This window comes from Anopheles coluzzii, chromosome 2 (assembly GCF_943734685.1).
Source record: "Anopheles coluzzii chromosome 2, AcolN3, whole genome shotgun sequence".
NCBI lineage: Eukaryota > Metazoa > Arthropoda > Insecta > Diptera > Culicidae > Anopheles > Anopheles coluzzii.
Window position 1 is genome coordinate 36,024,504 of NC_064670.1, and position 26,476 is coordinate 36,050,979.

Below are 26,476 nucleotides of genomic sequence, written 5' to 3' on the forward strand. Positions count from 1 at the left end.
TTGAGTTGAAGTTTGACTTATGCTAAAAATTGACTGTAGCTTTAAGGCGGATGAAACGAAACAAAATTGGACGGGGAAAGGTATAAATATATTTAGATTCATTCATACCTTCACCTCGCGTATGGTCGAGGGTATGAGAAATTTGATTTTCCTTCTGACCTCCATGACGTTGGACATGCAGTAAATGGAGTGAAGTTGAACACAGACACAGAAACAAGAAACAGAGAAGCACGCCTCGATGTGTCCACACCCGGCACGATATGTGAAGGTATGCTGCGCAATCTTCGAATACGCTGTGGTCCGCTATTCGCTGCTTGTATCGCGGCTAGCCGATGGAACCGTTACGGGTTCGAGGACGTCGAGATGGTGGTATACAAAATGGTTGCTCGCAGTTATATTTTTTGTAGCAAAGACTTTTTTTGATTGTTTGTCTCTTTTTCCTTTTCCTTCTAGCTAACGGCAGCATTCTTGGCGCTGGATCCAAGCAGCCGAAGCAATTTTCACCATCGAAATAACACTTTATATACTGCAGATTAGTGAAAAGCTTGTACAATTCAGCGCTAGAGATATGTCATGCACCATATTACATTACAACATCACTACAGTAGAACAATGAAGTTTAGTTTCGTACACGTATGATCTTCCCCGCGCAGCATCGTTGATTACGCATGAGCAAGGGAGTGGACAATCAGTTTTGCTAGATTCTTTTCTGTTTGGTTTGTTCGCTTACTGCCTAAACACAAGAAATTGAAAGATGTATAGCTCTGTTTTAGATGACTTCAAAAAAACTAGAACGAAACAATAGAAAAGAGATAGAAATAGAACGAAAATGGCTGTGGAAAGTATAAATGTCGTAGAGTGATACAGCTTAAACAATACACGTCAAGCCGGAAGGAAGAAATGTACGCGTTGAAATGAATAAGAGTATGCGTATGACGAAGTATGGCGCATTTACATACCTATACGAAATATGCAAGAGAAAAAAGAGAAAAAAGAAAAACAAGAGATGTAATTAGAGATGAGAAAAATATAAACTCTTGAACACGAAACACCCACGGGACGGGGATGTTCACGCACAGTAACACCCAGTCAAACAAACGGGACGGAACGGAAATGACAGAAAGTTCCGAACAGAACAGCTAACAATGAACGTGAAAGACGAAAACAGGGGGAAAGATTCACACAAACAGGTCATTTCACTAAAGAAGCCAAACACGTAGAAAGTATGTACAGTTGCGCAACATCGCGCAATAAAGACAAGGTTGTTGCTTTCGTCTGCGCCAACACCACGGCACTGCTGGATGCTGGCACAGCACGGCTATCGGCTTTGGGGCAGGAAATAGTTGCAAGGCTGAAAAGTTACGCCTCACTTTCGTCTGTCGGTGCTCGAAAGTTTTAGGGGTGGGTGTCGAAACGATTGGTTCACAAGAACACGGACTACATTCATCGTACGGATACAGGGAAGGATGGAGCAAACACGTAGTGGGCAATAGCGGAAAACACGCGGGCGTATACAAGCAACAAGGTAAGGAATGGAAATGTTGGAAAAGAAAACAGTTAACGACAAATTAATTCCATTACGGGGAATGAATACGCTCAGCAAAAGGGTGTGCGAACAGAGGATGGATCGTTCACTTGTACTGATAGGATGGCAGGCAAAGTGGTGTATTAAGGGAAGCTTCTACCCCTTAAAGTGGGTTATAACCATTAAATCTGAAAAAATGGCGTCTAGTGTGGTATGTTTTTGTTTGTGGTTGTTCGGTCATAAAATGAGTTTGCGTTGAGCAGAGCTTGCAGTTGAAAGCATGTTGTGATAATAATACTAATAAAATGGTTGCTCCTAACGTGCGTCTAATGGAATCGGAGGCACCTGGAATCACTTCTTTTGAACTTGCCCTCGATGGAATAAGCAATTAAACCTTGGAGTCGTTTGACATTGTGACCAGAAATCTTGTTTTTGATTAATGAATGCTTTTAGGGAGTAGACATGGCGCTGACTGTTTAAATTTATAATGGTACAAAATTGAGTTTTGTCGCAAGTGCTTACTGAAACACGATTTCAAATAGTTGATGGCTAGGCTAAAAATAAACGAATAACAAACTATTGTCACCTTCCTAGATCATTGTACTGGCGATTGTTGTGTTTTTGTAGCTCATCTTACAGTAAGACCTTCCACCTTTTTCCACGAGGGACATCTCAAAAGCTTCGGCACCGGTAAGCGTAATGCAAATGTGATGAAAATTTAATCTTCTTTACCAGATTGGGTAACCATAAATGTGTCCTTGCTGTGCCCCGGGGCCATATGTCCCCCGAAAGCTAGTGTTGCCACACTCAAGGAAGTGTGCAAAACAACGCAATAAACTTGGTCGGTTCATGTGCGGCTTTTCAAAGCTTTCGTCCGTACGAGGGACGGAAATAGGATGTTTTTCTCGCGAAATCTTAACCCTCGGGGAATGGGGAGCCTAGCAAGCAGCGTAGGATGCTAGTAAGGGCGGGTTAATGCGAGCGAAAGAATAGTTCTTTTCCAGTTCTGTTTTTGCTGTCATTTTTTGAAAGATGGGGATGAGTTTGTTTACGCTGTAAATATATATATAGAAAAAATGTGTCACCAAAGGGTTTTCTATGGAGGAGCAAAACATTCCTTTGACGATACAAAAAGCAAACATATGTACAAACACTATGTTTGAATAACATATATTTACCGTTTTTCAGAAAAGAGTTATTATGATGGATTTAGACCATAACTGCACTATATTGAATTTAAATTCCACATGTTTAATTGATTTTACTACAGTATTCATGTTTTACGGTATATTTTTTCTGTAATAGTAATTAATTGTGCAAACAGTGATAAAAATTACGCACAAAATGTTATCAGTTTTCAACTCCAAATTAAAAATATAGAATCCATTTCTATGATATATACCATTGTTACGCGCTACCAATGTCGTATTATAGCCCGTTTACTTGAAATATTTTCCAAAAGCTTATTTAGTAGTCTTTTTCTCTTTTGGGAATTTGTTTAGAGCATATTGCTTGGAGCCAGCATCTCAAGTTGGGAAGCTTTGAACGATAAAGCTCTATTGATACCAAGTTATTATTCCGAGTCTCTTGTTCGACCGATCAATTTCAAATGATGAAACAGCAGCATTCGTTAGAATCATGAGGTCTGTTTCAGACCGCTTAACTAAACATTTGCAATCTTTCATTTACATCTGATAGTAATGATTCATTGAGATGAAAGAACAAGACCATACCATCACTTGTAGATGATAAGCTTTAGCCATAGTGTTGATGCTCAAACACGTTGCTTTAAAGCACACTCTTTCTCTGTCTATCTCTCATCCTCATAACCCTTTCTCGTTTAGATCGCCCCATCTTTTACACCAGTGCCGAAGGGTGGCTTTGTGGCAACAGACACAGACCATGTTGCCAGCACCCGGTACAGTGAAACATCTAAAGGATCAAACTAAAGACAACAGTCCGACCGACCGACCGACTTGCCCTTATCAGAACATCAGAAGGGGAAGTAAAACCGCAAACTTCAAGCCCGAGACACGTTCTGCTCGTCCAAATTCTATTGTTGCTCGGTGTCCTCGACGACGGCAAGCATGTGGGTCTTCCTGAGTTTGTTTTCATCTCATCAAGATGTAGAGGGCAAACCTAGGCAAAGAAAACCGACGACCAACGGTGCAAGGGTTGCTTGTGAAAAGAGCTCCTTTCTAGTGGGTGTGTATGTCTTTGTTGGCAGGGAAATTAATTATAGTGTTGGTGAGTTTCTTCGAAACCGTGCTGTCATGCTTGCAGTATCCAGTGTTTCTTTTTGTTTTTTGCTTGTGCAGTGTAGATGAAAAACGAACTCAGAGTGAAATTTTCTCAAGAGCTTGAAAGGCAATAAAATGAACAGTAGCAAACTGTGGACTGTGCTCGTTAAAAGCGCCTCAACAAGGACCGAGTTTAATCATAACCACATTAGCGCTGATGTTAAAAACATTAATTGCCCACCAGGTAGAAGGTTCTTGCTGCATCACCATTTCGAGCCATAAAACTGATACAAGGTATTTTGTTCTTTTTTAGTTCTACCAGTCATTCAATTTGTACGATTCATTGAGCAAAAGAAGATTGTTCTTGCCTTATTCCACGGCTTGCAATCTTTCTGCGCGATTGAACGAATGAGTAGGGGTTGGTTTGACGTTGATTACACAAGTTTACAAAGTTCTTTTTCTGACGGTTGATAATAATTGTATGAAAAATTTATTCCTGAAACACTCAAAAAGGAATGGTAACAAAAAGTTTTTCCATATAAATTCTACCTTGATTTAATCTACATCTGTTCTTCAACTAACTGCCTAAACTGGGGGAGGAGACGATATTGTCATTACGAACTTATATGCCATTTAGCTTGTTTGTTTTTCAATTATGTTATTATTTCTAAGTTAATAAACAGATCGTTAAACAAATATCGGTACTTTACTCGCACATTACTACCCTGATCGACTTAAAAAAACCAACACCATTTTCACCATGCGGGCAAGAATGCTCCAGCTAAAACTGTGTCTCAATCTGCTGCGTTTGTTTTTTCCTTGCGCTTCCCAAATTTTGCAGAATCGCACACACAGAAAAACGCAACTTTCTGTTAAAGGCTCGTAAATGGGATGGAACGGAAGTTTATGTTGGTTTATGCAAATTCGCTCGGAAGCATGATGATGATCCCACACTGCCGTGTGTATATCCTCGATCTGTCGTACCAGAGACGAACCGAGGCGTCACTTTCTCCGAACGGCATCGTTAATGGTTTTATGTATCTTTGACTGTCGTTATCTTTGGTGTGTTTTCCGGTTTTACATGGAGCAACAACCAAAAAACTGAGCAGAACTTTTGTTAGTAAAAAAGCAACGGCAGGTTGCTGGAAAAGCTGGAGCAGTTTTGGTAGTCGCTACAAAGTTTTCGTTTATTTTTTGTCTCATTATTTTCATGAATAACAAATGTTTCCAGCACTAGTACATCAAAGTTGATATTTCTTGCATTTAGAAAAATACATCGCTGCTAAGAATGTTCTGCAAAATGGAACAAATCTCTTGCCAAAGAAAGTATACAGCTCTGTAGATATTGTTCCGCTTTGCAGCTTGGAATTGCTGTAAGTTAAAAATTAATGACTGAAAGAGAAGTTTTCCATTTCCATCCACAGGCAGCTCCCATCACGGCGAGACAGGAAGTCAACGGTGGCAATGAATTGATAATGGAACCAAGAGAGGACGCGGGGAACCGAACGAGCACTTCTTAAGCGTGTGCAATATTAATCAAAGCCCATGCCATGCCGATTCCCGTAAGCCGACGAGCGCGTTTTAATTTATGAGCTGTAAAGTTCAGCTCACCATAATACCGACAGTGAGACGTACGTCAAACCGTCTAATTGAAACCCTGAACAAAAGGTGGGTGCAGGGGTCATACACAAGAAAAAACAAATATTTTGAACTTTACAATAATCGCTATTGAAGCACATCTCGGTAAACAATAAAGCAAATGCGGAGAAAGTTCCCAGCAAACGCACTGGCAGGGAAAAGTTTTCGTGCTGCAAGATTACACCAGCATCATTGGTTGGTGGTATAGAAAGTTTTCTGTTTTCTTATGGGAGCAAGAAAATTACTTCGAAGCACATTATATCCACTTGACCATCGTTTTCTGTTTGCCCAGCGTTATCGCTCAGAAGGGAATCATCGCGCGCACACGATGAAATGTTTGATAAGGACGGTGAAACTTATTACGATTGCATGTGTTCCTGGCGAAATTAACAGGAAAACTGCCAAAGGTAAACCAGCAGCACTCTCGGGTGCGATACAACAATTCCTAACTTTGACTATTACATACAGCCTACTAGTGTACGAGCGTGCTGACGTTTACCGGGCAGTGTTGGTTCCTACAGCCGCTCTGATCTAGGCTTAAGCTGGTTAAGCTCCCTAGGATGTGCGGAAATGTGATAGAAAAGCTTAATTGAGGAAAAGCTAAGGCGATGTACCTGAAGGTTATGATAAGATCTCACCCCCAAAATAGCACACCATTCCAGGCTGTAGCTTATCCTGTTGTTCTGCTGATTGAATAACAACGCACAAAGCATGGAAATAAAAACAGAATTATAAGGTGGGTCACATTAACAGAATAACAACAACCGGAGCACACATACCAACGCATGCCAACGAGAAAAGTTTTGTGCGAATGTGACCTATTAGTAAAGCGAACGAACGCTAGGTCATCGTCGTCCAGGCGGTGGCGATAAATTCACGTACGGTAGCTAAATTGGATGACACTTGAGGGATAGGGCAAACAAAAACAGTTTACTGTTTAACCTGCGAAGCATCGTTTTTGCGGCACTGTCTTCGCCTCCCTTGGCTAGGGTAAGACGTTTTCTACGGACACGCATCGCTTGACAGACAGACCGGGACCCGGAACGATAAAACGCTCGCCACGCCATCTTCCCGGGAGGCTGGCTGGCTGGCAGCGTGTTGGGCAGAAAACAAACGGCCCAGGTGATGTCTTTCCGTGACTGCCTTCACCTTGTTGTCGCTTAGCAAATGAGATATATGTGAGTGTGTGTGTGTGTGAATTCGCTGGAAGCGAAAAACTAAGGAAAGTCGACGCAACTTGAGGCTCACCCGGAAAGAGTGGACCGGAAAGGACTGGCAAATCTAATTTGGCGTGAAGATAGCCCGAGCGTCTCTACACTTTAAGAAAAGCGAGTCTGGTCGGGAACACGAACATGCTAAGTACACACAAACATACACATTCACTCACTCACACACGTCCAGAGGCACACATACACTCACACGCCCCTGTGCTATAGCGTGCGGCGTATCTAAGCTTCCACCGCTGAGCGCTTGATGTATGCATGCATACATTCAGGCGCAACGGGACAGCTTCTGCCTGTACGGGGACCGGGAAAAGGCAGTTTATGTTCACCGGTCGCTTCCTCGGTTTCGGTAGTTATTTTTAGTCGACTGAACATGCTTTAGCACTTGCAGATCCCTTCCCCGGCACGGCTTTCCCCGACCGCTACGCCCTGAGTGGGGCGGGAATCAGGGGACATTTATTGGGCTTAAAGTGAATTTCTATGCCACCCGTTTTATTGACTGCGGGCAAAAGCCGACAATGATGTGATAGGTTGGGTGCTGTATGCGCGTTTGAGTAGGTGTGGTCTTTTGTGGGTCTTGTTACATGCTTCAGCGATGCCGACAGTTGCAGGGGTTTCTTTTTTACTGCCGGTTAATTTTGATCGTTATTGTTCGAACAAGTGCTCGTCCGCAGGTATATGGTACTTACGAGCGCGGAAAAGTTTACCACTAAGCGCATCAGCTCTGTGATGGTATCGTGATCGCACTCAAAATACTGTTCCATATACTTGATGGACTGTTGGCTGTTGGTAATGCATCGTTAGGGACGATTGAGGGCAACTGGAACAACACGCTGGTAGGGGAAATGTTCTCAAGAGCAGCACCATATCACATTCTCCCGCGTTCATGAACGGTACTGTGAAGCAACGAAAGCAATTTGTCATGAAGTCGGTTTTTTTCCTCTTCGTCTCCACCGATCGACTCACTCGGACGAAAAAGAATGTCAAATAAATCGTCCCAATGGCAGCTTCACCTACATTGAAAGGGCGTTGTTGTTTTTTTTTATCTCGTCGAAATCAATCGATCCGGACCCTTCAATGGTCATTACATTCCTTCCCGCCCGCTATCCAACCCAGTTTGTCCGTCGAGGTCACATCGGCACGGAACTAGAGAAGCAGTGGCGAAAAGTGGGTGGAAAGGTTTACGAATGCCGCTTCCTAACAGTTTCCGGTTCCCTCTTTTACTCGATCTCGAATCTTAATGTGCGCCAAGGACGAAACCATCCGAAAGAGGACGGAAATGTCTACCGGATGTCGATTTCGTATTCGTTTAGTGCCCGTTTTTGGAACGGTGCTTCAATCTCGTACTATTCGGCAGGCGGGCATTTGTATGGGCCCTGCGGAAGCACCCATAAAATGGGTTCAAAGTATGGGAATGTGGAGCAGAAGGTGGGAATCTTCGATCGTTAAATACTCCATGGGAGGGCTCCTACCGTGGTTCGGGGCTTTTGCAATACCAGGTAAACATTTAATTAATGTGTCATAAATATTTGGTTATTGAATGGTAACAGAGCCCTTTTGACAATAAATGCACTATTTTATTATATCTCTTTGGTGGGATCATTGGACCAGCAGCCAAAAAGGGTGTTGTATATTTTGATGTACACAAACACAGTCTGTCCCTGACTATCCAGGCTTGTTGAATAATATTTTTTAAATGAAAGAAAGGGGTTTAAATTTAAAGTTTTAATTTCGGTATTATTTCTGTTTTAGGATTCACTAAGAAGAATGGTTTTGTTTTCTACAGTTAAAGATATAAACATTTAATGACAGTGGAAATTTATTGTATACTGATAAATTGATGTGTGGAAATTTATTGTATACTGGTAAACGGATGTGTCAAATCACTACAATTTGCTCTAAAATTGTAGTGTTAAAAAAAAATACAGTCTATGTCCGAGATACATACTTTTTGCATCTCTGAAGTAGCCGCGTAACTCGAATCTTTGCGATTAGCGAATATCACGTATTTCAATCAAAAACGTATGATCAATCTGTTTGTTCAAGATCAGTTAATTCGTGCCGAAAATTTGGCTATTTTCTGGTTTAAATAATGTAGCAGAAAGGCAATTAATTTTGCATTTGACAATCCTTGAAGCAAATTGAACTGATTTGACATATGATCTGTCAAATATAGAAAAACCGCGCATCTCCGAATCCGCGTAACTCGGGAACACACCGTACCTCTGAAACCACGTAAACTCAACCACGAACTGATTTTACGTGTATGTGTGTATGTCAGCCCCATATATGGTTTGATCTTGAGCTATATCTCGTTAAAAATGTTAACCAAGTCCTTAGCTTATACGTGCCGTGATTGTGAGCCATCGTAAATGGAAAAATCCTGTCCTTAATGTTTACCGTAGTGAAAGCATGCAAATTCTTCCCCTTGCAACAACCAGCGTCTTACAACGAAAGTAAGCCCCATGTACTACTCCAAGAATATAGGGTGGAATGAATAGATGGGTAGGATTGTTTCAAGACAGACCATTGTATTGCTGTTTGTCTTTCGCATACTGGTATGTGCAATTGTGCAAAATCCAAAACTCAAGTGCAGCCATCGAAGCAAAGAGTGTTTCTTTGTTGAAACAACTGAAAACAGTAACGCTCAGCGACGTTTGTTCTTTGTCGTCTTAGAGCATTGAAGCATTTTACAGTATAGAGGTATTTGGAGTTAGATGACTCTTAGATGACCTCAGCAACAGAAACAAATGCCACTTGTTGTGGGAAATGTAAGGATATGTGCTGGCATATCCCAAACAGCTGCATACGAGTTTACAACTAGTGTAGATATAGTTTTGAAGCGATACTGATCATTAAGTGTGATTTCTTGGAATTGATGTTTACGTAGCGACCTTTTTTTTCAGAGTAGACTTAGCCAACGTTACATTATTTGGGATGTACAAAGACACAAAGATGTAAGCTGCTGTGAGGTATGGTACTGGATTTATAAGAACTTCCACAGCGGGGAAACGGACAGACACATTTGGGAAACAGTCTACAAGTACGCACACTCGGGTTTTGGGACCGGAGGGAACAAAGGACACTCGTCGTTGAGTGTTTTGGAGGACATTTTGCAATCAAAGATAAGGATTGTGCAACACTGAAGGGTATAGGCTGGAGTGCTGGTGGAAAGCTAACCAGCACGTAGTGTTGTAAACCCGGGGGTACATACTAAAAGTGGCCATACAGCCAGGATTAATAAATAATTTGCAAACGTCAAACAAAAGCTCAAACAAAAGGTCTGCAACAAAGCTACTTTCAGTGTGTGTATTTTTAAAATCAAGTAAACAAATCACTTTGCTGTGCGAATACACAAATCTGTGAAGATAAAGTAAACGCTTGTCGCCATAAGAATAACAAAAGAACATGGATTACACAAAACAAAGAAGAAGAAAACATAAAACAACACATCACGAAGCACGCAGAAAAGGTGCTGATTGTCGTTTGCAGTGCATGTATGTATAGTGATATAATATTTTGTTTTTGCTATTGCCTGAGCAAAACAAATCTTTTGTAGCTGCTGTGTGGCTCAGTGCTTTCGCTGCGTCCCTCCTTGCACACCGCTCACTTACTGAAAACAGTGCCGACGAGGTCGGTGCTGAGCTGGAAGCGGCCGCCGTACTTCCGTAGTTGAACTGTGTCTGATAGCTACTGCTGGAGAGGATTTTCTTGTGTGCTGATGCATGGGCTCGATAGGCACTGACACTGAGTTTCATCGTGTATGGTACGGGCTCCCTGGGACGCCCTGGGCTGGCCGCCGGTACTAGGGTATTCACATACACGCGCGCACACAAACACACACAAACAACACCACTTATACGCCCCGCACACTAATACGCGCCCTCCAGGAAACCACTTGAGCGTTTTGCACACTGCGAACGCAACCCTTCACTCGACTGCACACTCGAAAACGCACGTCTGGCGGGAATCTTCATCCGCCCGGTGACGGTAGCGGGCGAGCAGTAACTTAACACCGCCTGAACTATTGCTCATCCCACTACGTGTACGAACAATAAGCACAGAGAAAAAAATCATTAGGCAGAAAGAATTGTCTCTAAGCTTGCAGCCGTCTTTGACGCTTCCTGGTTTACTTGTTTCGCGGCAATCCCTTTGCGCTCTACTGTTTATCGGGCGAGAAGGTCACACAGCGCATCGGAAGGTGCCCGACAGGTTGACACTTTTAGCTTCTTCTTATTTCCCTCGTTTCACGCTTGTCTCACATTCCGATCACACCCTGCATCTTTCCGCGTAGTGGCCACCGGCACCTGATGGATGGACCGAAGATGTCGGCAAACAGTGGGGCGCCGTCTTCGCCGCACGCTAGAGGGCGCTTCGGGGCATAAAGTCGTCACCATCACACCACTACTGATTGGGAAGGAAGTCGACGGGGAACCGTCGTTTGTCGCCATCCTTCCCTCCAGCCTTGCTCCATGAAGATGGATGTCCTTGCACCAGTGCTGCCACCGGTGAGCACTTTCAGGCCTGCTCTTCTGCTTCCGAAACGAAACGCTGAGTCGTTGACGGGGATGACGAAATTCTACAGAAAGAGAGAGAAAGAGAGAGGGGTGAGAAAAAAACATGATATAGACCAAACGGCTAGTAGGTTTGCGCGAAAGCTGTCAGCTGGCTGGAATCTCACGAGTTCTGCTTTTTTTTCTTCCGCTGGTGAACAAATAAAGGCTCTGCTTGTCACCTGCGAGCGTTTTTTAGGCTTTCAGTTTGTTATGATTAATGAAATTATTAACACCCAGCTAAAGATATGGAGCACATGGCAATGGGAGCCTCGCTGCGGATGGAGAGGTGAGAACATACAAACAAACACACGGACAAAAAAAAAGGCACCAACAAATGATTCTTTACACGAAACAGCATAATTACAATGATGGATGGAGTGGCAACCGTTTTTATTCAATTTTCTGCACCAACCAATCACCCAACCGACCGATCGATAGCTTCCGTTATCTGTGTGGGATTAATGTAGTTAATATCATTTTCGCTAACGAAATTTACTTCCCCAGGCGGGTTTACTGCAAAGCCACTGTGCCGAGTTTTCAAGTGTGATGAGCGAAGGAAGGGTATAAAAAAATAACGATAGAAATCAATGTGTAGGTAGATATGTTACGACTGGGACAAACCTACATCTAATTAAGGGTCTATTTTCCTTCCAAAACGTATATGTAATGATAGGATTACAACTTTTTCATTCGAATCCTTCGAACAAAAATTGACCGTTCGTTTTAATTGCTGATTTCCTTCACCGTGATCACTCCCCGCTGTGTGAAATTATTTTCCTGGCGCAATTCGGAAAAATGGACCTACGTAAGAAAGCAAACTGCATAAATCAACCATAAATAATCACAGAGCTCCATCCCAACTCCTCATTCGAACGGAATCGTACCTGAGTTTGGAATGGTTATCGAAGCACTTGAAGAATATATGAAAAAAAACAGCTACTAACTAATCGAACGGTTGCGTGCTGTTTCCTTTATCGCGTGTGGGAATACAGTTGGGGCTGCGTTTTTGCTCCCTACCTACGAAATGAATTATGTGACCGATTCGGGACTATTAAAACATCCACCCTCAGAGAACCTTTCCTTCCCTTTCAGGCGTGGAAAAGGTCACAAAAGAAAGAAAGAACCTTGGAAGCTCCGAGTGCCGAACGGAATTCAAATTCCATCGCGACCATCGGCGCGCTGGCGTTTGATGGTGGGCTGGAGCGCCTTTTATTGAAGTCATTACAGCCAGTTCTTGGGCACAGATGTGAAACTTTCGTCAAGATTGATGGTGTGTGAGCGTTTTTGACAGGCCATAGCCGGGCGGGATTATGGGTTCTTTTTTTCTCTTCCGTTCATCTTCGATTCTTGCCCGGACCTGGTCTGACGCAACAACATGCGCCTCCCCAACACGTTGAATGGTTCGAAAATCATCCAATCATTAAATATCATTCACCATAGGCTGTGGTGCGTTCCATGCTGGGGTGAAAGATGCTGCGACACCCTCGGATCCGATCGCTACCGTATCCCAGATGGTGGCACCATTTTGATGGCTTATTTTTCATGTCCTTTGGTGTGTTCTTTCTGTGTGCCTTATGTTTGCACCCGCTTGTGTTTTGCTCCATCCCGATTTTCGATCAAAAGAACATCGGGAAGATCTGTTTCGTTTTTCATGCACATCGAATCTATCGACTTAATGTCTTTATTATTCGATGAATGATTCAATAAAAAGTGTCGCTCGATGATGTTATTCAAATATATGTCATCAAAAACAAGCCCATTATGTGCCCTTCGTTATTGTTGCTTGCTGTCGGCGTCGACCAGTAATGCGCTTGCGAAACTAGATGGTGTGTTTCTGTGTGCTTGTGGTTTTTGAATGCTAAGCTTTCCCTCTCATCAGCATCATCGCTATTTTCACCACGTGGACCGAAGCTCGGTGTGGTTGTAGGACAGCTTAATGATTTACAGTAAGCGCTTAGGGAGTAGAGCTTAGTGCTTTTCTGAGGAAAATGATAAATGGATCTTTTCTGAGCCGGATTTGCAAATTAAGAAACATTTTCCATAGCCATGTCCTTGGCCACAAACAAAAAAAAAACAACACATGAATGACTAATCAACAATTAAAGGAAAGAAAAGCTATTGATACTTGACAGGAAAATTGATGGCAATAAATAAATGATTGAGTATTATCGAACACCACATTACCAGCATATTTTGTGTAATTAATACGCGCCGGCCAGGAAAACTCTATGAGCATTATACATTATGATTTATTCCAAAACAAGTTTTAAATGAGATTGCTGGAACTTTGCACTCAAAATTGTTAGTTTATTAAGCATTCTTGCCTTAGCGTTTCCTCCCTCCCTCGTCCAGTAGCTGCAGGATGAGGGACGGTAAACATACTTCCGTACTCGATCATACCCAATTACATAAAATATGATTTGACGTACGATGTGTTTTTCCGACAGTTTGCAAAGTTTGGGACGCGGTCCGAAAGAATTCGTTGGCTCCTGTTTTGCCACCACCTTCAGCGCATACTTTCTTATAACTTTGGCTTTTCACATACACCTCAATGGTACAACTCTCGAAGCATAGATTCTTTGCTCTATCCCTTTTCAACTGTAGCATAATGCTAACCGCTCCCACAATGGCCAATGGCTCGTTGGCCATCCATTGCACGCGCTCTCCAGCACCTTCACTCGTTCCTCCTTCCGCCATCTACCCATTCAATGTTCGATGAACCGTCCGCACTGAACTGTCACTGTCTGTTTGGCTCGGTTTGAAGTTGTTCCCATTTTCCGCCCTGTTTACCGAACATCCGTGCGAAGCAACTTATCGGTCGAAACTGGACGGAAAAAGCTATCCCACCCACCCACCAAATAACAAACAACGCGTCCATCCCAATCGATGTCATTTCACGGGGTTGGGAGGGGTAGTGCGTTATCGATGTGCGTCGCCACATGTCTGTATGTATTTTTTATCATCATTCTGTTCGATCATTCCGCGCTGCTATGGTTCTCAACCTTTTCTCAACCCCAGAGCCCTACCTCTCCCCCCCTCCACCATGCCCAAAAAATCAATGCAATGTTACCCCCAAAAAAACACACACACACATACTATTTCCAAAGCATACTGCTGGAAGTATTCTACTTTACGTGTAGATTGCTTTTGCTCTTTACGTTTCGAACGGGTCGGCGAGTGGCGAGAAGAAGGGAAGCATTTCATTTATTGTCCGTTTCGATTCACTGCCCGGTCAACAACTTTAACGAAGGAGCTTCCCAATTGAAACCGAAATGAACCCCAATCCAGTGACTGGAACCAAGAGGTAGGGAGGGGATGTGGCGAGGGACGGTAAAGGGCGTGTTTTTCCTTTCCATTATTGTGCATCCGCTAACAAATGAGTTCGTTTTTATGAGATTTTGAGTGCAGGAATGCGATGGAATGCAATATTACTTCGAAATTAGGCGAAATTAAATATGTACAATTTACAAGAAAACAACTCTATTGGAATTTCATGAAATGATGAACAATATGTTTTTGTTTTATTCTATTTTAGTTTTGAAAACAGAAATTGACAAATGAGTTTTTACATTTCATTTTACTTTGTTTAAATAATTTGTTTTCCTTAGCATTGTTGCAGCTAATGATGTCAAAAGTGAAATAAGCAAAAACACACAGCCTTTTGAGTTTGATTTGATCCTTTAGGGATCGGAGCTAGTTTCCATTTCGTTGCATCATTCCGTATTGTTCCCGTTCGATTGCTCGCTCACTCAAAAATGTGTCCTGTTTTATGGTTACATGCTTGAGTCTGTACGACAAGCGGAGGTCGCCTGCACTGGCACTGATTCCTGCCAAGCAACCATGCGTGTCAAATAAAAGTACAATATTACGATGGAATCCATCGTTCGTGCGACAATCGCTTCGGACCAGTTCCGCCATGGGTAGGTAGCGCACGTAGCATAACAGGGGAAGGGCCAAGCCGCTATCCCGTCGGTGAAGGAATCGAAAATGGTCATTTTTTACGATTCTTCCTTGTTTCTTTACGCTCCAATGATGGGAAAGTGGATGGCACCCAGCTACGAAGGATCGATCGATTTCATGCTTTACTGGCGGTACCGGAAGAGATGATCCGGTAACATCGGCATTTTTTTTAGATCGAATTTCTTCGCGTAAAAGCGGAATTGAACACTGCAAAACATAACTGATGTGTGCATGAGCTGTTGCTACAAGTTGAGTTTTTGTCAAAGTCGCACTAAAAACAAAACAAAAGCTGTGTATTGTATGAACAAAACTATGCTTTGTTTGTTTAACATGCAAAAGTGTGTTGCGGAAGTGTTGCGGTTAATATACCGCGTACCGCGAGATATCATTTAATATTGGGTTACGGCGGGCTATAAAGCCAATCCTTTATGTTACTTTACATCATTATAGATCACATCAAATAAAAGTACTTCGAGATATTCAAGTCCGTGCTGCCTCAAAGCTCTAGTATGTCACCTACCTCGCAGTATTTATCGCTGAACCTTAGCTGTATTCGTAAAATAATAAGGTAGCTACCTCATTTGCTGTCAAAGTCGTACGGTCGATATTCAGTTGTTTGGCTTCGACTGGTCAGAGCTCCATTGCATGTGCGGAGGCCATGGAGCAACAAAATTTGCCACTAATTGGGAAAACCTGCACAATGTTTAATTAAGAAAGTTTCGCCGCCTGGCACGAGCACATGAATATTGCTTCACTACTTTGCTTAAGTTTTGTGACGATGGTTCAGTACCAGCATTGTGTGTATGAAGCATAAGCATCACTCTGAACAGTGCCAAAAGTTCCTTGACATTGTGTTTTTTCGTGGTGAAGTTTTTTTTCGAGGTATAGAATAAAGTGATAGAATATTTGGAGTATGTACGCTTGTGTTTATAATTTAATGTTATATGTAACTCTAATGTTTGGTGCTCTCGTTAAGCCTTAATGGCGGACGAGTAATTTTAAATAATAATAATAACAATAATAAAAATAATAATAACAGTAATAACAACAACAATAATAATAATAATAATAATAATAATAATAATAATAATAATAATAATAATAATAATAATAATAATAATAATAATAATAATAATAATAATAATAATAATAATAATAATAATAATAATAATAATAATAATAATAATAATAATAATAATAATAATAATAATAATAACAATAATAATAATAATAATAATAATAATAATAATTATTATTATTATTATTATAGAATAGTGATAATAATAATAATAATAAAAATAATAATAATAATAATAATAATAAATAATAATAATAGTAATAATAATAATAATATAAATAATAAATAATAATAAAGTGTTTAATGATAGAATTTCTAAATTTTTCTTTGGTATTTTGAAGAAATGTTTAACCACCACCATTGTTAAAATATTTCAAACAATTTTCATGGACAATTCCAGACAACGTTTGGGGCAGAACAGATATATGTTAAGGGACTTCAATGGTTGATTATAGTGTTACAAATTTTCGTTATAGCAATTTGTTTTGAAAACGCTGAATCTTTTTTTGTGGATTTGTTGCATTGTTTGTGACATTGCCGCAAATTAAAGCCCGGAATTAAATAAACATCACAATGTAACAACAACCACGCCGAATCGAAACGGCACCCAGCGGATGCCCAGCAGTGGAGCAATTAATTTGCCAATTTTAAATTTCGATTCGAAAGCACTTAGCCGTACTTGTGATAAAAACAATGCGGTGGATGAAAGCATCGCAATGCTTTTGTAACTTTCTCCTACCTGCTGTTCGCAACGTTCGCAAGGCCTGACAGGGCACACGTCGAATGCAAATTGTTGGCACAACCGGTTCGGTTGCGATGACACAGGCGAATGTAACGGAATGCACGTATCTTTTGCTTCATTTGGTGTACGGTTGTCACGTTTGAAAAGTGCACTCCAACAGGAGCAAACAGTTTTGCGTTACAATTTTTTTCTCAGAATGCCTCAAATCCTTTAGTTGACAGTGTGAGTCGTTTTTAATAAGCTATGTAAAAGGAGATTAAATGTAAAACAAAACAGTGCACTGAAAGCCATACACGTTGCCTGTGTGACGCTACTTTCACCGGAATGCATCGTTCAAAAAGATGTTTGTTTCCTTCTTGCAAGTAAAGCGCGATCCCACACCACCTAGCTGCCAGTCAGTCGTTGTCATCGATACTGCAATGTGGTCGGTACGGGTGCTTCTCGTGACGTTCTTAGCCGTGCTGTGTGTGCAGCGGTGTGCCGCCCATGTGCGCCTGCGAGATGAATTCGTCTGGGGAAACCGTGACGACCGAACGGATCGTGTGTGTTTCTCACAGTCGGTCGTTATCGACCCCACTTGGGAAGCGTTCTTTGCCTTCTTTCGTCCCGTCACGCGGCTCGTGACGTTCATTCCGCCCCGGGTAATGTTGTGTAAAGGCAACGCAATGGTGCTGATCACTAATTGGAAACGATGTTCCTTTTCTTACTGTCACTTTCAACAGCCGGATCAGGTGGTGCGCTACATACGAGTTTGGACCGATGCTCCTTGGTACCGGTTTCGGGCCGAGCTGCTACACGGTGGCGTTGGGACAAAGGCTCCAATCATAACCATCATTCAACTAAGCCGCCACTGGCTGCTGTTTGCAAATGTAGTAATTTATTGTTCGACCGTACCGCCTTAGGTTGCAGTGTACGAAATGCCATTTCGTGGCAAGCAAAGAACAAACAAGTAGTTATACAAATTTAAAGCTGTATAGATTTAGAAACTTAAGTTGATAAGCTATTGTGTGAAAGAAGAATATTTTAAGAATAAAAAACACAACATGCAATTCCGATTCCAGAACATTTCTCCTTGATAAGGTGTCTTATTTCACGATGATTGGTTTTGAGCATCGCTTCTTTCGATGGAATTTAATCCCTGATCCCAGGTTATTTGGAGGTTTGCATCGTTAGTTTATTCTTTTCCTGGAACAGAATTTGGAATGCCTGCCAGCTTCAGTGTGAAATTACATATCTTTTTTGTAATATGATATAACCAATCAATTTATTTCTCCTATTTTTCTTTGTGTTTTAGTCAGTATTTTTAACCAGTAAGTACTTCTCGGTAAAAAGCTACATTTAAATTTCAATACCAATCAAAACCAAAATGAGTGATGTTTCATGTTGAAAAATCAGACTATATGATGTAAAAAACCATGTGAGTCTTGATTTCGTAGATTAACTTGTACGAAGTTTTCTGAAAGCTCCGAACTGATCAGAAGTAATGAAAATGGTGATGAAAGATATTTTAATGTTACATGAAGAAAAAAAAAGAAAAAAAAACAAGGAATGAAACAAGTGTTCTAAATCCTTCGGTTCAAACATGTCGACGCACATGGTGGCAAAGGAATGTCAATAAAGAAGCGTTTCTGCAAATATTTCCTCCAGGCTGATTAGTGCAATTTTTCTTCCCCGTTTGCGGACCTACGCCACTGAGAACGGTCGGACAGCTTGAGGCTCCGTTTTCATGGCAAAAGTTGACATTTGATCCTACGGCTTGAGCTGACATTTATTAAAACTCGCTCTTGGGTGCACGTAGTAACCGGATAGCGTAAGGGTTTCGGTGCAATGTCGTTTTGCAAGTAAATGAAAAACAAAACCCAACTGCTAGGAAAAAGGGCTGGTTTACTGAGAAGGTTTTCGATCAGATCCTTCCATAGAAAAATGAAAGTTATTGAAAGATTCGCAGTAACAGTCATAGATGGTTGTTTCCATATCATGTTTGTACCAATTTTATTGATACGTTTTTGATTTAACCCACTTGTGGCTAGCATTCATTTTGGCATGTTATGTTGCTATAAAAGACGCTTTTAGAATCCGAAGTGACTCCTTCAAATACAGCATGAGTGAAAGCACGAAACAGTCATTCAACCTTTTTTTTTATAACAAGTCAATGTTACAGAAGCTAAAATTAGATTAACTGAAAACTACGATTGCGGAGTTGCTGTCAAATTTGGGTCGCTTCGCCATTTCCTGTCACCGTCCCTAGGCGCATTCGACGTAAACAGAGCGCCCATGGAAATACATCCAACGCTTCGAGCCCAATTTACCGAACGCAAAGGGACGGATGTGACAAATGTGTTGTCCATTTAAATTCATGGTCCCAAAAACTTTCCCTTCTCCAAACAACCGATGGGCTGTTGGCAAGATGTGCGTTTTTGGCAAAACGTTCGACTTTGATTACGATTCTTGGATCCGAGATCGTTCATGCACGGAAAGAGTTCCCATTCTGCACTGTGGTCTAATAAAATTATCTTTCCTTAGGTAACATCCTGTCCAACCATTTCCCCTGTTCAACCCAAACGCAAAAGATGTTCCCATTTGTGGACAGCAAACAAAACCTTTAGGCTTTAGTTTCCAACATCGGTATAGCATGTTGAATTTAAATGTAACTTAAGGGTTACTACACCTTTCAGGCGACATTTGTTTGTGGTTTATTTTCGTGGTATGTTCATTTTCATTTCATTACTTAAAGTTTATGGTTTTTTTTCCTGAATCTACTTCATCTGCATGAAGCAGTAGCTGAAAATAAATTTAACCTTTTTTGGCAGTGGTTGACTGCTTGGAATACCTTACAAGAACGGTACGAGACACTCGTAAGCTCCAAGCTCAAAGGTTTGGGAAGCTTATAACTACGCTGCTTTCTGAGCGCTCCATAAAAATCTTCCGGATTTGTAGGGCTTTACAGGGGGTTTTTGGTTCTGGCCAATCGATTTCAGAAGGAAAGATAAATGAGGTGATTACGTACCATCTTCGGTGGATTTTTTGCGGTTTTTTACGCAAGGTTTCTTCTCGCCAGCCAAGAGCCAGACATGGCATGCTGCGATTTAATAGAAGAGCTTTCGGTTACGATTGACTTTGTAAAAATTATGCGCCAAAATGGCAAAATAAGTGGGACGAAACGTGCCACGACAGAACGAACCATCAAATCTGGCAGTTAATATCAACCAAAAGGGACGCATCATTATCGAGCCATTACGTGGGCATCCTTTCACAGCAAAGAACCTCTGTCAACACAGGTCAACCACCGAAGGAGCGTACGGAGCGGGTGGGAAATAAAATGTGATTCATCTCACTTTTGCTCGAGAGCAAACACATTTTTCACATCAAAAACAATGCCCCAGCGCATGCACGACTCATGGGTAGGGCAAGCAAGTTCAAACAACTCTTCGTTATGCATGAACTAGCTTGCTCGTATCGAAGTTCATAAAGCACCAACGGGACGGGAGCTTCCTTTTTTATTTCGAGACGCACAAACTGAGGCGTACAATAAAAGCAGCGAACAAGAATATGGATATATATATTACTTCGCACTTTTCGTGTTTGATTTCTTTCTGCTCACGTTTTTTTTGCTTCTCGCCTTGCTCAGCGTTCCATATCGTGCGCACTTACGCACATTGCAACCAATTTTTAAGGAAGCTGTGCCATCGGCTCTGTCGGAAAGTAGGTCAAAAGGTTGTTTGAACTTTCGCGGAAGCTCACGAACCTTGTGACGGTTAAAAGTGAAGCGTACGATGTCGCTATACGCTTTGCCTCCAAAACCGTCGGAACTTTGAAACTGGGGAAAGGGGGTGTTTGGTCATGTAATGGAATGCTTGGAAGCAACTGCGAACATCAACCATCAAGCGACAGAAACAAGCATCTTTATAAATTTGCGTAGCGTTTATAAAATCAGCTAAAAGACGGAACTTGCTGCGAGGTAAAATGAATTTTCGTTTGGTTTGCTGAAGATGTACAATTTTAATCATGCAAGAAGTAGCACATACTGGGAATGTTTTCAAATAACTTATTTGTCGTAATGATTTAATTAAACCTTTTGATTTTTTGCTGTTTAGACCACAACACTGCAGCTGAGTATGTAGTTTTTGAATCATGTGTTCAAAGTATTGTAAAGATCAGCAATGAGAACTGAAGCTGAACAACAAAGTACAGCTGCTCTCTCGAACGATACGCATTTGTGGTTTTCCTTGGACACATTGTACCATATTTGTTTTGTCGCACACATGTGACTGATGTGACCTCGGTGACCACGGCTGTTCCACGTAAAAGCTTGTTGATTGTTTGGTATGCAATGACTTTGGGAACAAATATGTATACTCATCAAAGCATCAAACGACACACACCCTACCACATGCAAAGTGTGCGGCAAGTTAATACAACAACCAAACATATTGTTGAGACCTTCTGCTTAAAAATATTTCGCTAGCCATATTGTGTTTACCGAGAAAAGTCGACGGAAACATAATTTTGCTAATGGTAGAAACTTCCACTGTATGTAAACGCCGACTCCCGAGCTGCGGTGCCACGTGCCACGCCAGGATCACTTGAATGGGTAAGAAAAGAATTCCAATGGAGCAGAACAAAATAAATTCTAATCATGAAATATATCAGCCCTGACGCAATTATGCATGAATGCCCTTCATCGCGGCCCGGCACAGGATGCTAGGCGCGGGGAAAAAATGCCAAAGACAATACGCTGTAAATGTACCGTACCGAACCGTGCTTCTGCTGACAGACATGTTTGCCCACGGTTGCTGCGTGTTTATTGCAAATTCAACCGCAAACACACATGAGCGTGGCATATTAATTTCAATTTATGAGAACAAATCACGCCACTTGTACTGGGCGAATGTTTGGAAAATATGGAAAATAATATCGAGCCCGACCGCTGAAATGGCGTGGCGGGGCTGGTCGCGGCTTGCATAACAGGGTTGTGTGAAGAAATATGAACAGTGCGTAATTCATAAAACATTCAAAGCCCCGCGAGAGCCATTTTGTAGGTAGCTGAACGATACAATTCTAGAGCCTCGTTGAAGCTATTTCATCATTTGAAATTGACGGATTTGTTTTTTGTTTTTCAAGATTAGATGTAGGCATAGCTTAATTGTATCGATGTAATGTGATTAGTGGTATGTGTGGTGATATTTAGTCATTTGTAGTTTAATAATTAGTTGTGTAGAAATTCAAGTGTGGCAATATTATCAGGATTTGTTGCAAATAAAATAATAACACATCATAACATTTATTATTTAAAATTAACTACTATTTGGCAAATGCATTTCCAAACCAGTCTTTTACACCCGCAAAAAGATGAAATCGATTGTAGCAGAAAAATATACGAAGTTCAGCAGTACATTACACTAACACAGATGACACAGTGAGTGAATATATAATTCCATAAAGATGCGTGTAACAGTTTTTTTACTTTCTTTAAGTGAAAAACTGCGCCCACAGTACAGTAGTGAAGAAAATCCCACCTCGTTACTGTGTGTTTGGCGTCTGTTTTTACACGCTCCCAACAGACAGCCGAAGCATTGGGGAATAGCAAGCGAAAAGAAGAAAAAAAAACAATCCCGAAATGCGGGAGAGACTTTTCAGGCGATAGGCGATGAAATTAGCGGAAATAGACTTTGTTGATTTAGGCTGTGGTTCACTTTCCGAAAAGAGATACGGAAGAGTTTCAAATAACTTAAGCAGAGGGTTTTCCGGACCATCGTTGCAACCCCATTTCCCCGGCTGTGAAGATGGGACAGAAAGGAAAGTGGTTTTGGTTGTTTCCGACGCACCGCATGATACTGGATTTTTTATTTGCTTTTTTATGTAAAAAAACATAACCCTTTTACCTCGGTAAGGCTTTTTAGCAGGTTTTCGATTAATAACATGGTTTCAATTTATAGATTTTTGGAAAAAATATAATATCCGTTCAATTTAAATGTTGCACACAGGGAAATATTGTTTTACGTGTAAAAATCTGTCTACAGACTGAACGAGATTAAGAACCTTATGGTAAAAGGATGTACAATATACAGGACTAAAATAGCTCGTAGATGTTTTTAATGTTCATGTAAGCTGAACATTGTTACGTCCTGATCTCATCGTCATCATCCTTCAGAATACGTGATGAAACAGGAAAGACCTGTCTAACCAAAGCTGACTTAAGACAGGTGTATCAGTACCAAGGATGTTGATGGCTTATTCTTGTAAAGTTGAAAAATTCTCCGAAATGTAAATTCTTATCTACTGTGGTGGGAAGTATGAATTATTGTTGAAAAAGTATTTTCAATACGGTGAATAGTTAACACATATTAAATTTACTATAAAAATTATCAAATCATGTATTCACGAACATTTAAAGAGGCTAGTAATACAGCATTGGTAAATTATAATTCTTGAACGCTACTTTTTGAACATAAATGGACAAAAATTGATACAGTCCTCGCTAAAGTGTTTTTAAAGTAACTTAAAGGTATAGTGCAATCTAATTATGATCTGGTCTTATATTGTACAGCTTCGTTGTAGCATCATATAACTATCTGATCGTGGTGTTCCTTCAATTCAATAATTTGGAATATTTCCGTTGCTGTTGTTAATCAATACCTCATATGAAGTAAACGTAATTGCTTTAACGTGATTTTAACGTGAACTTAACTTGAAAGGACGAATAGTAAAAAAAAAAAAATATTATCGGCATGAGTTTTAGGTTATATTTTATGAGGTATAACTTTAACTTTAAATTAAGAATATATGCCCAAATCATATCTCCATGCTTCCCGAATTCCATCGAAAGTACATGGTGGTGTAAGAAATAACGAAACAACGGAAATCTACCTGCAAGAACGGACGAATGACAAAAAATCAAATACCGTGCATGGTAATAAAATCACCCTGTCTTCCAATTACTATCACTGTCGGCCTTGTGGGCTAGTGTTTCTCGTTAGCACAGCGTTGTAATCAGATTCGAAGAGCATTCGTCCACTGCCCGAACTGCTCCCTGTACGACAACCAAACGTTACTCGCAGTGTCCTCGGTGCTGTTTTCCGAGCCAGAAACCCAGCCCAAACTCAATTCACTAACGTAATGAGCATCCATTGTCGAGATTAGATAAGTAATGACCTCCGACATGGACCATCGGGGTGCCATCGCCTAGTGGCGTCACGGTGTTCAAATTGATTCACAATGCATTTGTGTGTTAGTTGTACCTTCGTAGCGATGTCGTAAGAGAGCCGTTTAGTTTAGCTTTGTGGCAACGCTATGCAATTTCTTTCGCACATCCTTTCCATAAGATTACACTAGATGGAGATAGTGGATAGGGTTGGAGAGAAATATTACGACCATTGTGTTAGAAATGGTAAATATTAATTAGTATAAATGGTATGTGACCTTATTGAACGAAGGAATCGTTAATAAGGGACACCAACATAAAAGGTCGCTGATGTTGCTAATGTTACGGTGGAGAAATGGGTTTATCAACAGGTAGCACTGGGTATGTTTCGAATATCATTGGCATCGTTCTGTATAGCATAGACTAGAAGCGTCTCGAGCAAATGTGAAAAGAGCACAACGAAGGAACATGAATCGTTTGATGTTATTAAAAATAATCACACAAATCAACCCAATGTTGACACAGTAATCAACGGTTGTCATTATACGAAACATCCTTTTGATTGATTATGATAAGAAAGCGTTCCAACCACTCGCATTCCAAGTTTTCCCTGGAAATCATTATTTTATACTCCACACACATCAGACCCGGCATAAATTATGCATTGCGATCTGAAGCACGCCGTATCGCATGGGCGTACGGGCGAGCCGAAGCTTCGTTTCCTGGGCATCGCAAATACCTTCGCAACACTACCCCATTCGCATACATCCTCTCACTTGCCAACAGCTCGTAAACCAAGCGGCAACAAAAATTACGATGCGGCGCATAAATCGAACCAACTAAATCTATAACGTTGTTTAGCGTTTTTTCGCTCGTCCCCAGGACATCAATCGCATTGGAACGGGACGCCATACCGAGTGGCATTTGCTGAAAGCTTTCGAAACAGTAACACACAACTAGTGTGTATGTATGCGTGTATGTGTGTGTTTGTGTGTCGGCAAAATCCGTCCCTTCGATTCACTGTCTTCAAGATCCCCGCCAACCACCCTTCCAGAGTGTAATATGATCAACAATGGGCAGCTCCATGTTACCGATTGTGCCCGCCAGACACAGCACAAACACATCAACCTCATCATCTACCAGCTCATATACAGCGAACGTAACCCACGTGGAGCATTTACTACACGGTACGATGCAGAGGGCCCCACTGTAGCTGACAGTGGGCGCAATAATGGATGGTGAAAAATCATATTCATCCCACGGCTAAATCATATTCCAATCTCGCACCACTTGAGCCGGTAGCGGGCCGAATGGCTCCGCGGGCCGCACGGAACGGGGAGATGAGTTCTTTTTGTAGGAATCGTTGAGCCCACGGAAGCGCTGGATTTGTCCACGGGCCGTGAGGATTTACCCGGAGCCACCATGGCAGCCGAAAAGTAGACCAAGCCATAATGGTCGTCACTTGAGTGCGATATATAAATGGCACATATTTTATGCTACCACTTTTCCCACCGAGCGGGCCGGCACACCCGCCCCGAGGACGGACGGCAAGAGGAGTGGAGTGGAAGAAACGATGAAAAATCATAACCATCGTAGGCACACGTTTCGGTGGCAGGGAGGGAAGCGTTCCCGGGGCATATGACTCGGGCCCGTGCCCCTGAACGATGGCATAAATTTATTGAGCCTTAATGGTGGCGACCGACTCAGCTGCTATTTGCTACTCCATTCAACCGTGAATATTAGTCCAGCAGATGGAACGGACTAGGAATGGGGCGGGAGCTTTATCCTTATCGGGTGGAGGATGGGTTCAGGCGTTCGTGATTCGATTCCACTTTGATGGACGCTGCAATCGGAACAATTTTAATGCTAGCAACCGAAATGGATGAAGAGAGGCAGTACAGTAAATGTCATATTGTACTTGGCAAAATGGATTTGGTGTTTAGTGTTTATTTTAACCACAGAAAATGAAATCGGTCGCTTTGCTATGTCAGCGAGTCAATACTTTGTCGAGCGGTTTGGATGCTGCACGGTAAGATATGCTGTGCATCGAACTATTGTGAAATAGCTTATGAATAAACTAATATTTGTGTTTTAAGCTTTTAAACATTTTTAACTAAAAGTTTAACAAGCTTTATTACAAAAATATTAAAATGAAATGTCCCGAGTTAGGTTATAGCGTACATGGATCACGATGGATTTTCAGGTAATGAAAAATACAATTTAGACGTTACGTTTTCAACTGCCTTTTTTCAAGTTTTGGTTTTACGTTTTAATGGAATTAATGAAATAGTGTAGTGTAAAAATCATTTACAGATATGCATATAAATCAATACAAGTATCATCCTAACAATATTGCATATAAAAAAATAGCTG

At 41.3% G+C, this 26,476-nt stretch overlaps 1 protein-coding gene across 10 annotated transcripts in view; it reads right to left on the reverse strand.

Moving 5' to 3' along the window:
- LOC120948468 (uncharacterized) overlaps positions 1-26,476 on the reverse strand; it is a 93,520-nt gene that overhangs the window by 38,214 nt on the left and 28,830 nt on the right. For 8 of the 10 annotated variants that reach the window (XM_049605547.1, XM_049605543.1, XM_049605541.1 and 5 more), the window contains one exon: positions 10,241-11,205. In XM_049605547.1, coding sequence (XP_049461504.1) covers positions 10,241-10,353 — 113 coding nt within the window. In that variant the 5' untranslated portion in view covers positions 10,354-11,205. Of the gene's footprint in view, positions 1-108; positions 789-10,240; positions 11,206-26,476 lie in introns of those variants that run through there. The other 2 variants (XM_049605546.1, XM_049605544.1) reach the window with 1 other exon arrangement.